The sequence below is a fragment of the Protomyctophum parallelum genome, assembly GCF_964188405.1.
Source record: "Protomyctophum parallelum genome assembly, chromosome: 20".
Classification (NCBI taxonomy): Eukaryota; Metazoa; Chordata; class Actinopteri; order Myctophiformes; family Myctophidae; genus Protomyctophum; species Protomyctophum parallelum.
Genome location: NC_139718.1, coordinates 23,973,456 through 23,988,103, shown reverse-complemented (window position 1 = coordinate 23,988,103; position 14,648 = coordinate 23,973,456). Strand labels below are relative to the sequence as shown.

Here is a 14,648-nt window from a genome sequence, read left to right as displayed (position 1 = left end):
GCTGTATTACAGTCTCCCCACAAGGCTACTTAATGCACATTGCAGTGGAAACAAGCTGGCAGACAGTAGGGCATACACAACATGCATATGCATATGATCATACAAATGCACACACACGCGTGCACATGCACACACACACACACGCGCGTGCGCACACGCATACACATGCACGCACACATGCACGTGCACACGCACACAAACAGACAGAGAGACAGATGATGCACACATGCATGCACAAACCACAGGCAATGTTCCAGCTGATGTACTTCAGTATATCCAACGGGACAATGCCAGACAGAGGTGTTTGAGTTTGCCCATCAGCATCTAGGGCAGTGAGATATTATTTCCACTAGTCTAATTGCTAATGCCAGGAACATGTCAGGTGTAATGTGATCTCAGGCCTGCAGGTTATAGAGGCTACTATACAGCCGCACTGTAGAAAAAACCTGCACAGACAGAAAAACACCTGTGTATTCCCACTCGGGGCGCTGTGGGTGCTGGCGGCGTGTTTCCTCCTCCGCGTCATCAGTGCCCATACCCGAGGCGGTGTTGGCGAAAGGGCCTTTCTGTGTGGAGTTTGCATGTTCTCCCCGTGTCCCCTATCGTAGGTACCCTCACAAAAACATGCAGTAATCCTGGTCTCTAAACTGCCTCCCCCTGGCCAGCCGGGACGCCTGATGGAGGGGAATGGAACTGGTTGGAATAACGTGTTCCTTCCACGGAAACTCCCCCCTGTCAGGTGTAAAGGAGCAACTTGGACACTCAGGCATGAAGGAAGCATGAGTTCAAGTCCGTTGCTCTCCCCAGGTTGGCGGAGGGTGTGTAGAGCCCAGGATCACATTAGATAATTGACACAGGGGTGAAAAATGGGTTACAAAATCGTGGGATAAAAATTATAAAGAGAAAAAAAGAAAAACACCCGTGCACGTCCCCGCTCAGAGCAGTGTTGGTCGGCGAACCATGGGAGCTCCCTAAATTAAGAAAACAAACAGACAGGAACTAGGAGGAGATGGTTATCAGGTCTCATCAGATACCTGTGTGCCTGTTCTCCCGGGACAGGAGCCGCTCTGAGCACATGAAGTACTTTTTTAGAGCGCATTGACGGGGTCTCTAAAGTAGGGGATCTATTTATATTGGCCTAGTGCTGGCTGTGGAGCTGTCCAGTGCTGAAATGGATGGGGCTTCTTGCTGTTTCATTTCAGCCACTTCTCTTCCTCTATATCTTCTTCCTCCTCGTTATATCCCCCTTCCACCCCTTTTGTCAGATAGCTCTTTGATTTCTTCCTTTTCCTCATCGTTCCTTCCTATATCCTAACTGTATGTGTTTATTATATGTATATATTGTTCCCCTTTTTACTGAAGAATTACCCCTCTGGGACATTAAAGCTGTATACATGACCTGACCTGACCTTATATCTTATCTGACCTTACCTTAACTAGCCATTCTTTTTTATTTCCTCCCTACTTATGACAATTGACAACTCAGGCAGTTAGCAGATGCTCTTTATGCAGAGTGACTTACAAAAGTGCAAGGTCAGAGATGCCAAGCACAATGAACAACAACAGCGCAAGTGGCCATGGAATTCTAATTCCACAGCTGGGCTTTGTGATGTGAGAAAAAAAGATATGCTATGATGGCAGTAATTTAGGTGAGTCATTAAAGTATTATAATGTATCACTTAGAACAGCACACCTCGCATCTATCTGTCTTCCTGTCTCTCCTTCCTTTTTAAGTTCTGTCAGTTCAGACTGAGTGTCGAGCACAATTTTCTTTGATTCCTTCTTTCCCATGCACCCTTAGGCCCGTTCGCCTGTAATTTTTTCATTGGATGCTTCACCTCCTCCTCCTCTAGTCAGGCAGTGGCCGGCCCAAGCTGTAGCTCTCTCCTCACCCTTGCCTAAGGTACTGCACGTGTTCTTGTTCATAAGAGATTGTCCTGTGGGACACACAGGCGTGTGCGCGCATATGGAACTATACGCATACACACATACTATACATTGTGTATGTCCTTGCACACACTTACATAATTTGAATGGCCATACATGGCACTTTTCCCAGAACAAAAACATGGCTCACGCACGCACGCACGCACGCACGCACGCACGCACGCACGCACGCACGCACGCACGCACGCAGCACACAAAGAGCCAGGGGTCACAACATACACGTTGTTGACAGACTGGTGGAAGTTCCTCAACACATGGTTTTGTGATTCTGTTGGGCTCACAGTCTCTCATTACTCACTGCTCTGAGGCAATCAGCAAGGCAAGGGCACACTGTACCCAGAAGAAAGGGAAGAAAGAGGAAAGGAAGAGAGGGAGCAGAAAGCAAGAAGAAGACAATGACCCGTGGGAATTAGAGGAGTGTGAGGGCTAGCGAGATGTAAACGGGAGCGGAGAGAGGGGAAAGGACAGAGGGAGACGATCAGATAGTTAAGGGAATAGATGGAGCAGCAGAGAGGATATGGGAAGGAGGAGGGCTGGTGATAGCTAGAAGCGCAGGTGGTTCTGTCATTAGCTCCAGATTAAAGGAGAGGGCAACTCCAGAGGACTCACCTCTGATTCACATACTGGTACTGCAGGCAAGGACAAGCCTCCAGGGAGACAAGACACACTCACACATGCACACAAGCGCGCAGGCCCACACACATGCGCGCACATACACACACACACACACACACACGCACACGCACGCACACGCATGCACACACACACACACACACACACACACACACACACACACACACACACACACACACACACACACACACACACACACACACACACACACACACACACACACACACACACATCCATGTGCATATGCACATACAGGTCCACATGCTGACAGTGATCCACAAGAACACCCACAGGCTCACATGCTTCCCCACCGGAACACACAGCTACACACAAACACACACTCCCAAAGATGCACAGTGACTCACAAGGATATGCACTCCCACACAGATACATTCACGCACGCACACACACACAAGCATGCATATATGCAGAGACACACACTGCACACACACACTAACGCATACAGATGCACGCTACACACCTACACACACATCACTGAGTTAATTAATGAAACCTCCTGTTTTAATTAGGATTTAAAATCAGTTGCTATGGGAACATTGCCCCCTCTGAATGTTAAGGTAAAGGCAGAATTGTATGCAGCTCCTGCTGCCTCCTCCCAATGACTCCACAGGAGGCTGTCCAGGAGGGAGACATTAATACCAACAATGATTCAGCTGACTGATTCTACATTGCATTTTCTTTTTCTTGAGAAGCCTGAGGTGCCTTATCTGAACTTCAATTTGGACTTGGTTATAGAGGGGCACATGAGTAGAAAAAATAAAGAAAAATCATTACTACTGGCACCACAGCTACTGTGTACAATATGTGTACAATATGTTTCTATGAAAGACCTGCAGGGATGTTGACATTATGGAAAGGAAAGGTTAAGGATATTTAAAGGCCTGTCCGTTCCATTGGATTTTCGTCAAGACCTCGTTTTCTTTCATTCAGGATTTTTTTAAAGGGTTGAGTTTGTGTTTTTGAGTGACCCTCACCTGTGGTTAGCTTTTCATATAGTGCAAGTTAATGGGTGATGAAGGCATTGCTTTCAATCACACACAAGCCCTGTTAAATTATAGTGTACTGTACAAGTGATATTTGTTTTGCTTTTTACCACATTTTCTCCGCAATTTAGTCATTATGCCAGTTAATTCCTCCCCAAACATATTTCTGTGTTCTCACTGCTGTTGTAGCCTACTGGCTCACCTGCCAGTGAGGAGTCCCTACCAGGAGGACATAGAGACCTCCTGCCCCCCCAACACTCCTCACTGACAGGTGCCGTCCCAGCCATAGAGGTCCCAGAATGTATGTGTAAATGTCACCCTCCACGGGCGGCTTCCCCCCCACCGAACACAGGCCACAATGTTCGTATATAGACGCTCGACAAAGCCGGATGCACTGTGGTGAAACAGTGGTTGTACCATTTGTAACAAAGCTTGTAAATAAGCTAAGAGACCTTTTGGTTGTACCGTTTGTGGCAAAAGCTTGTAGCTAAGACCCACACAGAAGAACCTTTTACCTGTACTTTTTGTACTTTTTAGAAGTGCTCAAACTTTTACTTATTTTACTGCCTTGATCTCCTCCTCCTCCTCTTCTTCCATTTCTTTGTTTTTCTGACAACAAATTTCACCTTTTTATCCGTAAAACTGTGATGTGACAATAAATCTGACTCTGATTCTGAAAGGTTAGGTTAAAACATGTGACAATAAAGTTGATACTGTAACAATGCTTGTGAAAACCTTAAAGTTTTTCAATTTTTTCCTGCTCATTGTCATCACTTCTATTTCACTTGTTTATCCAGTATGAGCTTCCTCCTGACTGGATAACCCAACATGAAAATGCATTTTCTGTTCACTAAAGAGCTGAAGACAAAAGGAGACACACAGAATATAGAGCTATTTAGCAATTATTTTAACAAAAGAAAATCACTTACTTATATATTGAAATATAATAACTTCAACAGCTTGCATGCAGTTTGAGAGGATTTGATTGACAGCTTTCGACAGCCTCTGTGTAGCACTTGAATTAGGAAATAAAGTTAAAGTTGAAAGTCCTACTATTTGTCACATACCAGGCGTGGACACTAAGGGCTGTATTTTGCGTGTCTTAAGTACCAGGTCTTATTCCCTAACTTGAGTAAACTAAAGACCTGGAGGCGTGATCAATGCTCTTTGGCCACTCAGAATAGCCAAATGGCATTGATCACGCCTCCAGGTCTTTAGTTTACTCAAGTTAGGGAATAAGACCTGGTACTTAAGACACGCAAAATATAGCCCTAAGGGTTAATTGCCCACCTGCCCCTGGCAGGTAAATAAATATAACTTTCTAGGTAGCCTAGAGTTTGCTTTCAGATTGCCCGACGGGACAAGTACTTGTTTGAGAGGGGACGCAACTGTCTAGGAACACAAGTCTTCTGGTCTGTGGAATGTAAAATTAGAACACTGTTTATAATGTGCTGTTTTCACGGTTGCTACACTTAAAAATGTAGAATAACAAGTGTGAACCCATAGTCATATTCTATGTAGGTATTTGCCATACAAATTGAGGTGTGACATTTATTATCACACAGCCTGCAACAAAGGCTTTCCCCTAGAGCTCCATATGAGACAACGGAGATATCTAGTGCAGCCGTGCCGCGCTCCAATACATTCTAATAGGAGGCTAGTGGCAATTTATCTTAAACAAAAACAAAAAAGTCTTAAATGGAAGACCGTTTGATTAGTGATCAATAGGGCACCTTTAAATCCCTTTCTTTAAAGGAATGTTCCATTGCTTTTTCAGTTAAATCTGATAGCCAGTGTGAGGGGGAACCCTGGCATCGATATGTGTAACTATACTGCCAATATTAACTAGACTCTGCACAATACACCTTTTTTTCATTAGTGACTGACTTATTCTGCCTGTATTTTCTGCATCAAAAGCAACAATGCCAAGGTTATGTCCACATAGTTTTGACTGACACACTTAAACACCCAGCACTGCCATCTCTTATAAGAACTGGATAGCATAAATCTTACATTGCACTTGCACCACATTTTCTTCCCACGTGCCTAAAGGTCAGCAGAGGTGAAAGATAGACAGAATGAAACCAAAGGAAGATGCCAAGTCTGGCAACTGGGATACAGCAGTGCAGGAATGTCTTGTGTGACAGCCTCTACACACTGGGTTGTTGTGGTTGCAGAGCAGACGGTGTTTATCACCTCTTGCTGCCGACAGAGGCCCGGGGGCAAATCTGATTGGCCTCAGAGCAAAAGAGAGAGTTGGTAAGTGAGGGGGAGGAGTGAGGACACGTTGGCACTGGCAGACAGGAGGGACGTGGAAATGAATGCCAGCATGCTGCAGCCTGTGGAGGAGGAGCTGGGCACAAGGGTCACATTGGACAAATGTCACTGTGGCTTATATTGGTGCAAAAGTTTCTAAGCATCTGCACTGATGCATGATGTAAATTCCAAAACTTTGTCGTTAAAACTTTTGCCTCTCATTGCATTTCTCCCAGTGGCCACACTGCCTAGCTGACACTGTTTCTTTTTTTGTCTGCAGACCTTTTACACGGCTAGGAACATGTAAATATGTAGCCTTTGAAATAAAGCTGCTATGGCAGTCTGAATACAGCCCAGAGTAAGAAGAGAGAGTTCCTGTTCTGTTCTTTAACTACATAGAAGTGTATATTTGTATGTCTCTAAATGTTTTGATGAATTGAACAATGTGGACCCTGTTGTAAACAAGTGTAATGCTTAATTGGGTCGTCCACTCACAGTTAACAGTCTCTGTATTGAGTTTGTGCTTGAAATGTACTGTAATTCTACAAACTGTTAATAAATATTTCAATCAATCAATCAAACCATCCTCTCTGAGTCTAAATGAAGGCAATTTATATTCTTACCATGAGCCAGGCACCGTGCTTCATAGCCTACGCCTGCCCCCTAGCGGCTCCCAAAGACGTCAGCGATTCAGTAGACTACACACAACTATAGTAATAGTATACACTGTAATCCAATGGAATTTAATCATTTATGTTGGGGTGTTTGTCAAATAGATAATTCTACAACATTGGCATCAACATGCAGGCTGTGGTTCGACCTACGTAGTCATGGCACATTAATCAAGCTAGCAGCCTGTGAACATTAATAACTAAATAGAATACAATTGTTTGTAGAGACGGTGAGACGCTGATCGTTCGCAACTAATTTACTATTGCTGCCTGTTCGCTCTTAAACGTGTTAAATAAATAACCACCACCACACACAGCTCACTTCACACTTCACAGACATGTGGACCAACATAGACCACGCCCTATGGGTGTTCCTTTCGCTGCTCTGACCAATCGCAACCTGCTATGTTGAACCGTTGCCATTTCTCAGCGAATCACAGTAGTCCTCCTTGGCATACGGTCATCCTACCCTAAGTTAAGGCCCCTCCGGTGACAACTATCAAGAAGAAGGAAGGTATGGATACATTGTTGCCGCTGTACTGGATTGACTAACTAGAATTAAAGGCTATTAAACTTCTCTAGCTGTGCCCTTGAAATAAACGCCACAGCGAATTAGATATAGCCCAGCATTAGCATGAATGATATCGCATGTTGACACTGACAGTGGATTTACCGTTAGCAGCACCTAGCATCCTTTTATGCAGTGCTGTAGCAAAGATCTACATTTTTGGTACTTGTCTGTATCCAAAACATTGGTTGTCAATACTGATTAATACTGATGTCGTCTGTATTGCGGTACTATAGATGTGTCGTCCCAGAGAGATAATAAAGATTAACCCCGCAGGTTTGGTTGGGGTACATTTTAGCTGACACAGAGCTGAATAGGGCGAAACCACCAGACAGCCCCCGTATGAATAGACGCATTGTCATATAGACGTGTCTGTCTGTCATTGTGGTCAGTGACCGTTATGGCAATTCATGATCAAAACGAGAACTCTTCTGTAGGACTATAGGGAGACAAAGGAAGTAGTTTCGCTCTGGTCACAACAGACACAACTGTCTTATTAATAGATAAGGTATACATTTTGGTGTCAACGTCACCAACCATAGCTCTGTTTAGGGCGACACGTCTGAGCTGCTCTGCTCTGGGCCGTATATTACCTGTGACAGCTAGCTGTCCTGTTGTTTATGGTCGCGCATTGCTGTCACCCCGCAGTGCATCGTCTCTGCTGAGGATGCAGAGAAACTCTCTAGCGTCTGGTTCTGCTGCGGCCTCGGTGCAAGTAAGTGGCTCAGACGACACGGAACCCATGGCCCTGGAGGAGGCCCCACAAGCAGCAGCAGGAGAGGACAACGTCGGGGACAGCAACATCGTCAAGTCACCCAGTGACCCCAAACAATACAGGTAAATAGCACCATAACCACTTAAACCCTATATATACTTGGGGGATTTATATAATCTCTACACTAAATCTCTTCTCCAAAAATACACGATCTACAATCACAGTGTGGGTTTTTTTGGTGAACGTTTTCCCCAGAATAGGGATGCTTTGATGCTCATGGTTAACAACAAAAACATACATATTCTTCCAGTACAGTGCTAGCCAGGCAGGGGAACTCAACCATCCAAACTTGCCTGAAACAAATAGTTCTCATGATGATCATTTTCATAACAGATTAAGGACACTATTGTGAAATTGTTAGAATGGCAGTTGCATCATCTGAAAGCACACACTGTTGCATCACTGCCAAGGCATCCTCCAGGGTTTGTCTAATACATGTGCATAATTGGAAACAGAGCTACCCAGACTACAAGGGGGTCATATGCCATGTGCATCACTTTTGATTGTCCTAGTTTCTGAAGTTACAGAACAGCATCTAAAATTGGAAATAGTTTTTCTTTCTTTTTTTTAACCTTTTTTGTAACTTTCCAGGTACATTGAACTGGAGAACGGGCTGAGAGCTCTCCTCATCTCCGACTACCGTGGTCCAGCGGTGGGAGATGATGATTCAGAAGGAGAGGAGGATGGCGAGGAGGAGGAGGAGGATGGTGACTCCGGCGAGGGGACAGAGGACGAGTCTGAGGAAGAGGACAATGAGAAGGATAGCGACTTTGAGGACGATGACGAGAACGAGGGGAAAAGGAAGAAAGCTAATTCAGAAAAACAGGTAGCTCTGATAAAACCTTAATTTGTAGGTCCGTTGATTTTCACCACTGAACGTAAGCCAGGTTCTGGTCTTTATGTCTTAAATATGGGAATGTTGGCATGAGACCAGATTGGACAGTCTCTTTTGTCATGTGTGACCTGAGCTCTACTCGAAATGTACGACTGTTCTTCACAGTCTTTATGTACAGTATACAGACCAAAAATCACACCTGTGTGAAGTGAGGGGCGCTAATATATTAAAATCTAACTCATGTTGATTATGTGATGTAATGGTGATGTAAAACAAACGGTGCCAACACAAACATTAAATTCTCTTTATTGTTAATGGCATTTAATGTTTGTGTTAGGGACAAGATGACGTAAATTGTCCCTTCATTGTCGATGGTGTTTTTAAAACAAACATTGAACTAAAAACAAACATTAAACCTGTATATAGGAGGGGCTAGTGCCCCTCAAAAATTATTGATCAGATGTTTAACCATCTGAACCCTAGCATCCATATGTGGGAACATTCGCCATAAGCAGTTCTACAATCAAACAAATTAACAATGCGTTGCAATGTGACGTGTTGTTTTAGCATTGTGTTAGCTTGTAGATCTGCTATTTTTGGCAAACAGAATTGTTGTTGTGCAGGAATAGAGCGCACCAAGTTTTAGCTTAAAGATCTGGAGTGTTTAAGTGGTTAACTCAAGAAATGCCATAGCTTCATAACCTGTCTGTCTGTCTGTCAGTCTGCAGCAGCATTATGTGTAGGAGTGGGCAGCTTCAGTGACCCCAGTGACCTTCCAGGCCTTGCCCACTTCCTTGAACACAGTGAGTAGCAAACTTAGGAGCCCATTTTCAACCTGATCTTCATCATTCATTAGTTTAGTTCTCACTAATGCTCATTCTAAGATCTAATCAATCTGCATGTCAGGGATATGCTGTGGGCAGTTCTGAAACATGCCTATGAATGACATGGAGATAATGCAAACTACAGCTTTTCTCTTCCTAAAATAGAAGTCATTGTACTGTACTTGCATTAATATAACAACAAAAAAGGTTGAAATCTTGTTGGTAGAAAGGTTTCTGAACTGTCCACAGTCATCTGAGACACAGAGCGAGTAGACAGAATTTGTGGTGCTTTAATTCTTGGGAATTGAGAAAACCTTAATTTCCATCACTCTCTCCAATTCTACCTCTCTTCTTTCACTCTTCTCTACCAGTGGTGTTCATGGGTAGTGAGAAGTATCCATCGGAGAATGGATTTGATGCCTTCCTGAAGAAGCATGGTGGGAGTGACAATGCCTCCACAGACTGTGAGAGGACTATCTTCCAGTTTGACATGCAGAGAAAGCACTTCAAAGAGTCTCTGGACAGGTAAGGAAGGACTAGAGAGCTCTAATCCTAAAGTAGTCATAATAAGTAGGGTGTAGGGTTATGCATAGAAAACTCATCTATTGATTCTTAATATCAATTTATATTTTCTGGCTTGTCAGGTCCATATAATACCCGACAGTCAGTGTCCGTTCTATAATATCTCTGAACGAATCACATCTCTGAACAAATGTCACAGGTCCTTGGAATGAATTTGGGCCCTCATTTAAACCATTTGGATTTCTGAACTAATCATTAAGGTTCGGGTCTGTCATTCTGGACCCGTGAAGACCTCATCGGACTTGATAGCAATCACATAGCGTACCAGTCACGTCAAAATTGCCTGTGAAAAACTAGGTCAGGGTTAGAGCCATAGACAGTGAGACATAGACACATACTTGTGTGTGTGTGTGTGTGTGTGTGTGTGTGTGTGTGTGTGAATCCGTGAATCCGATTGTGTATTTGTCCCCATCTGACCTGTTGTTTTGCCTATCTGTTGTGGTCCCTGATTATGGCCACCCTGCTGCCTGCTGTACCACCTGTGCAGATGGGCTCAGTTCTTCATCTGCCCCCTGATGATCAGAGATGCCATCGATAGGGAAGTGGAGGCCGTGGACAGTGGTGAGGCTAATATGGGGGTAGTAGAGGGGGGTTAAATACTGTTTGTGCCTCTGCTCATTGCTTCTCTTTGTCGGGTTTGGAGCCTTCTAAGGCCTTAATGATACTTCAAATTGATAGTTAAAGCGGTATTATGTAACTTTTTATTATGAATACATTTTAATTTGGTCCAATCGTTATGGTAGTGTATGTTAATACAATATAACATATACAATTGGGGTGGTTGTATTTTGTCTCCCTGCTCTTCTATTGAGACATTTAGATTGTGTCAAAGGTCATGTCTCACCTAGACAGTAGACACAGGATCTGACACAAATTATGATCTGATAGTCAAGATTAAATGTATACCCTGAGCAAGCAGGCAGGTTCTATTAGCTCAATGCTAAAAAATGCAGACTTGCGCAGGAAACCGGGTTCAAATCCGAGGTAGGAGAAGAAAGTTACAGTGCAGCAGCTTTTTGCTTGACGTGCTAAGGTGTATATCGTTGCTGTTGGGCAGAAACATTATATTTCAACTTGTGCTTTTTTCTAAATGTAATGTCCTACTTTGTTGTACAGAAGTTTTATGCAAAATCTGCGAAAATAGACAATTCCACTGTTTCATCGTGACGTAAAGTTTGCCATTTCCTGAAATATTACACTTTTCTCATCTCATCGTAACGTGACGTTTTCCATTTCCTGAACATTTTCAATGTTGGGCATATACGGTTTCATCCTGACAGAGACGATATGCTATGTACTTGCGTTGGGTCTGACTCTTTCACATGCAAGTGGTAGCATGTCATTCCTTCTCTCAGTCTTTTGCCTTTCACGTCTTTCTCTGCTCTCAAATGAAGCAGAAATTGCATTTAAATCTACACTCCCATCTCCACAGTATATCACTTTACAATGTACCCCCCTCTATCTCCCCCTCTATTTCTTTCCCCCACTCCTTTCTTTCAGAGTACCAGCTGGCTAAGCCATCAGACTCCCACAGGAAGGAGATGCTGTTTGGCAGTTTGGCCAAACCTGGACACCCTATGGGTAAATTCTGCTGGGGTGAGTAAACATTTCCAACAGGACATTTCCACCAGGAGAAGTAATAGACTCAGAGTCTCCCCAGCGTGTAGCTTGGAGTATGTTCAGCAGTTACAAATGGGACCACTGAGACTGAAACCAAGATGCTCTCTTGATGGTTTCTCTCCAGCTGTTAACAGTCTTTATTTTTTTATGACCCGACCGCCCTCTTTGACTCTCTATTTAACATCATCAGGAAATGCCCAGACGCTGAAGCACGAGCCAAAGAAGAAGAACATCAATGTGTACAAGCGTCTCCGTGCCTTCTGGAAGAGACACTACTCTGCCCATTATATGACGCTAGCTGTGCAGTCCAAAGGTCAGAGAAATCTATCCCAGATCCATTTACAGTATCGTACTGTCCAGGCACTAATTGTTTAGGTATTGTAAGATACCGTAGAAGGATGCATTCATACACTGTAACATTCTCAGCGTTAATGTGTAAACATTTATTTGGTTGCATACATTCTCAGAGTTCCAAATGGATAAATTAACACTGAGGATTATACAGACGACCGTGTAGATTATAAATGCTTAACCAACAATTAACCTAATTTTAATCAACCCCAAAGTACTAATCCCTGACAAATCATGAAGATTAGTATCTCAGGGAAGTGCAAACAGAACAATTGTCTCTACATGGAGCACTCAAGGAAATTGCAGATATGGTCTGACTCCTCACCAATGAATGACAAAGCCATTGATGCACCACCATTTTTATGATCCATTCATTATCATGCACGCAAGTGTAGCATTTGTTTGTAATTAGGGATTGGTTTTCATTGGGTAGACCATATGCTGGGTGATGAAAGTACATCGGTAGAAATTGATTATGCTGAAATCCATCTGCATGGGGCATTTTACCACTAGTTTAATCAGTACAAATAGGTTTTTAATTTCCCTGAAATAGCCTGACCGCCTGGGGAAAACTGTAGACACAAGTCTAGTTTGTTCCTCAGACATATGCCTCACAGGGTGAAGTAATTCAAGAAATATACTGTACACAACAGACATCTAGTGACAGCAAATTCTCTGCACTTTATTAACGTAACGTCTTGACTTCTGCTACCATTAGATAAACTGGACACTCTGGAGGAATGGGTGCGAGAGATCTTCAGTAAGGTGCCCAACAAGTGAGTTCTACCTCTTCTAAGGTGATCTGATGCAGTGGTGGAAACGGTACCCCCAATTTTTACTTAAGTGGAAGTATCAATATACCGCTATTAGTAAAAGTCCAGAATTGAAAATGTACTTTAGTAAAAGTACAAACGTATTATTATGCAGAAGTTCCAAGTTTTCAAATATATAATATCACCACTGGTCTGATGTGATGTGGTATGAGTTTGAATGTGCTCTCAAGAGAGAGAGACATTGTCAAATATTCCTGTGTCATTTATGCATTGTCGAACAACTTCTCATTTGGACACTTCCTTCCTCCAAAAAGGTTTCGCTACGAAAATGTAGATGCATGAAATATTTAAGTCTGTATTTGTTTTCAACAGCAACCCACAAAATGTACGACTAATAATAACCACTCTCAATCTGTAACAGTATGCTGTAGGGGATTGCCATTTCATTTTAGAATGACACTTTTAACATCCCGTCATCATAAATGCTTGTACTGTACATGAATCGTTTCAGCTTTCTGCTGCTGCAGTTTAATTCTCTTTTCTGTTTGCTCATCAAACTCAAATTCCATTGACTGCTACTGAGTCATTCCCATGATGAATTTTGTCTTTGTTATCTATTATTGACTTCATCAGAACTGGTTACTGTATCTCTTGCTGTTTTGTGGTTACAGTAAGGAGCCCAAGCCAGAATTCTCTCACCTACTGGATCCATTTGACACGTTGGCCTTTAACAAACTGTACAGAGGTACTGACCTGTGTGTTTGACCTCCTCTTTCACTTGCAAAATGTTGCACATCTTTTATAACATTTCTAGCATATGTACACATTTCCCCAGGCATCTCCATTTTGGGCATGTCGTTATAGGGGAAAATATTCTATGAGCTACAAACTCGCAACACATTGTGAGATTGTCGATATATGATTTGTTGTACGATGAAGTTCATATATATAGGGTTTAAGTCATGGCTCACACAACAATTTCCCCTTCTCTCTCTTTCAGTGGTTCCAGTGAGAAAGGTCCATGCGTTGACCATCACCTGGGCCCTACCCCCTCAGGAGGCATACTACAGGTTAGTCACGTAGTATTAGCCACAGTACAGATGCTAGAATTTACAGCTACTGTATGTAAAAAATAATAATACAAACTGTTTAAAAACTCTTTGCTCTTTAAATGACTGTATGTTCCAGAACAAAATTACATCAAATTGTTCACTGTCTTTCCAGAGTGAAGCCTCTCCATTATATCTCATGGCTGATTGGTCACGAGGGTACAGGCAGCATACTCTCAACGCTCAGGAAGAAGTGAGTGTCCTCAACTCTATCCACTCATTTTTATTACCTAAGGGCTCTCCAAAATCCATTTAAAAGGACTCCATCTCTCTGGTTATGTGCAAAGCTATGATAAGCCCAGAGGATCCCATTCTCAAACCACATGTTATTCCCCCGCAAGCCCACTTGACAACGTGATGTGTGTGTTCATGCCTCTCCATGTGGATTTACAAGGGGCATCTCAGCAGTGCCAGGCGGTGAAGTGGTGTCACTCATTGGACGGACACACACACTCTCTCTCTCTCTCTATCTCTCATGCCAGGGACTGTGAGAAGAGAAGATTTGTGTTTAAAAACAAAAATAACTTATTTGTATTATTTTAATAGCAGACAAGCTTGCGCTGTGAGCTTGTATTTCTGCAATCTTTGAATAGCCAACATATAAAATATGTATAAAGATCAAGACGGGAACCCCTTTTGGTGTAGTTGTTGCCATGTATAGTATAGCAACATATTGTTCTTGTAATTTTGAATAAATACT

The 14,648-nt window shown here is 42.9% G+C and overlaps 1 protein-coding gene across 2 annotated transcripts in view; it reads left to right on the top strand.

Annotated features, from left to right (window-relative positions):
- The first annotated feature begins 6,847 nt into the window (after window positions 1-6,847).
- The window catches only part of nrd1a (nardilysin a (N-arginine dibasic convertase)), a 30,172-nt gene continuing 22,371 nt past the window's right edge, over window positions 6,848-14,648 (top strand). Inside the window, exons 1-12 of one of the 2 annotated variants that reach the window (XM_083792081.1) lie at window positions 6,848-7,025; window positions 7,728-7,916; window positions 8,446-8,680; window positions 9,411-9,492; window positions 9,885-10,038; window positions 10,583-10,656; window positions 11,596-11,691; window positions 11,906-12,028; window positions 12,785-12,842; window positions 13,511-13,584; window positions 13,840-13,909; window positions 14,064-14,141. In XM_083792081.1, the coding sequence (XP_083648207.1) occupies window positions 7,747-7,916; window positions 8,446-8,680; window positions 9,411-9,492; window positions 9,885-10,038; window positions 10,583-10,656; window positions 11,596-11,691; window positions 11,906-12,028; window positions 12,785-12,842; window positions 13,511-13,584; window positions 13,840-13,909; window positions 14,064-14,141 (1,214 nt within the window). In that variant the 5' untranslated portion in view covers window positions 6,848-7,025; window positions 7,728-7,746. Of the gene's footprint in view, window positions 7,026-7,127; window positions 7,242-7,727; window positions 7,917-8,445; window positions 8,681-9,410; window positions 9,493-9,884; window positions 10,039-10,582; window positions 10,657-11,595; window positions 11,692-11,905; window positions 12,029-12,784; window positions 12,843-13,510; window positions 13,585-13,839; window positions 13,910-14,063; window positions 14,142-14,648 lie in introns of those variants that run through there. The other variant, XM_083792080.1, reaches the window with a different exon arrangement.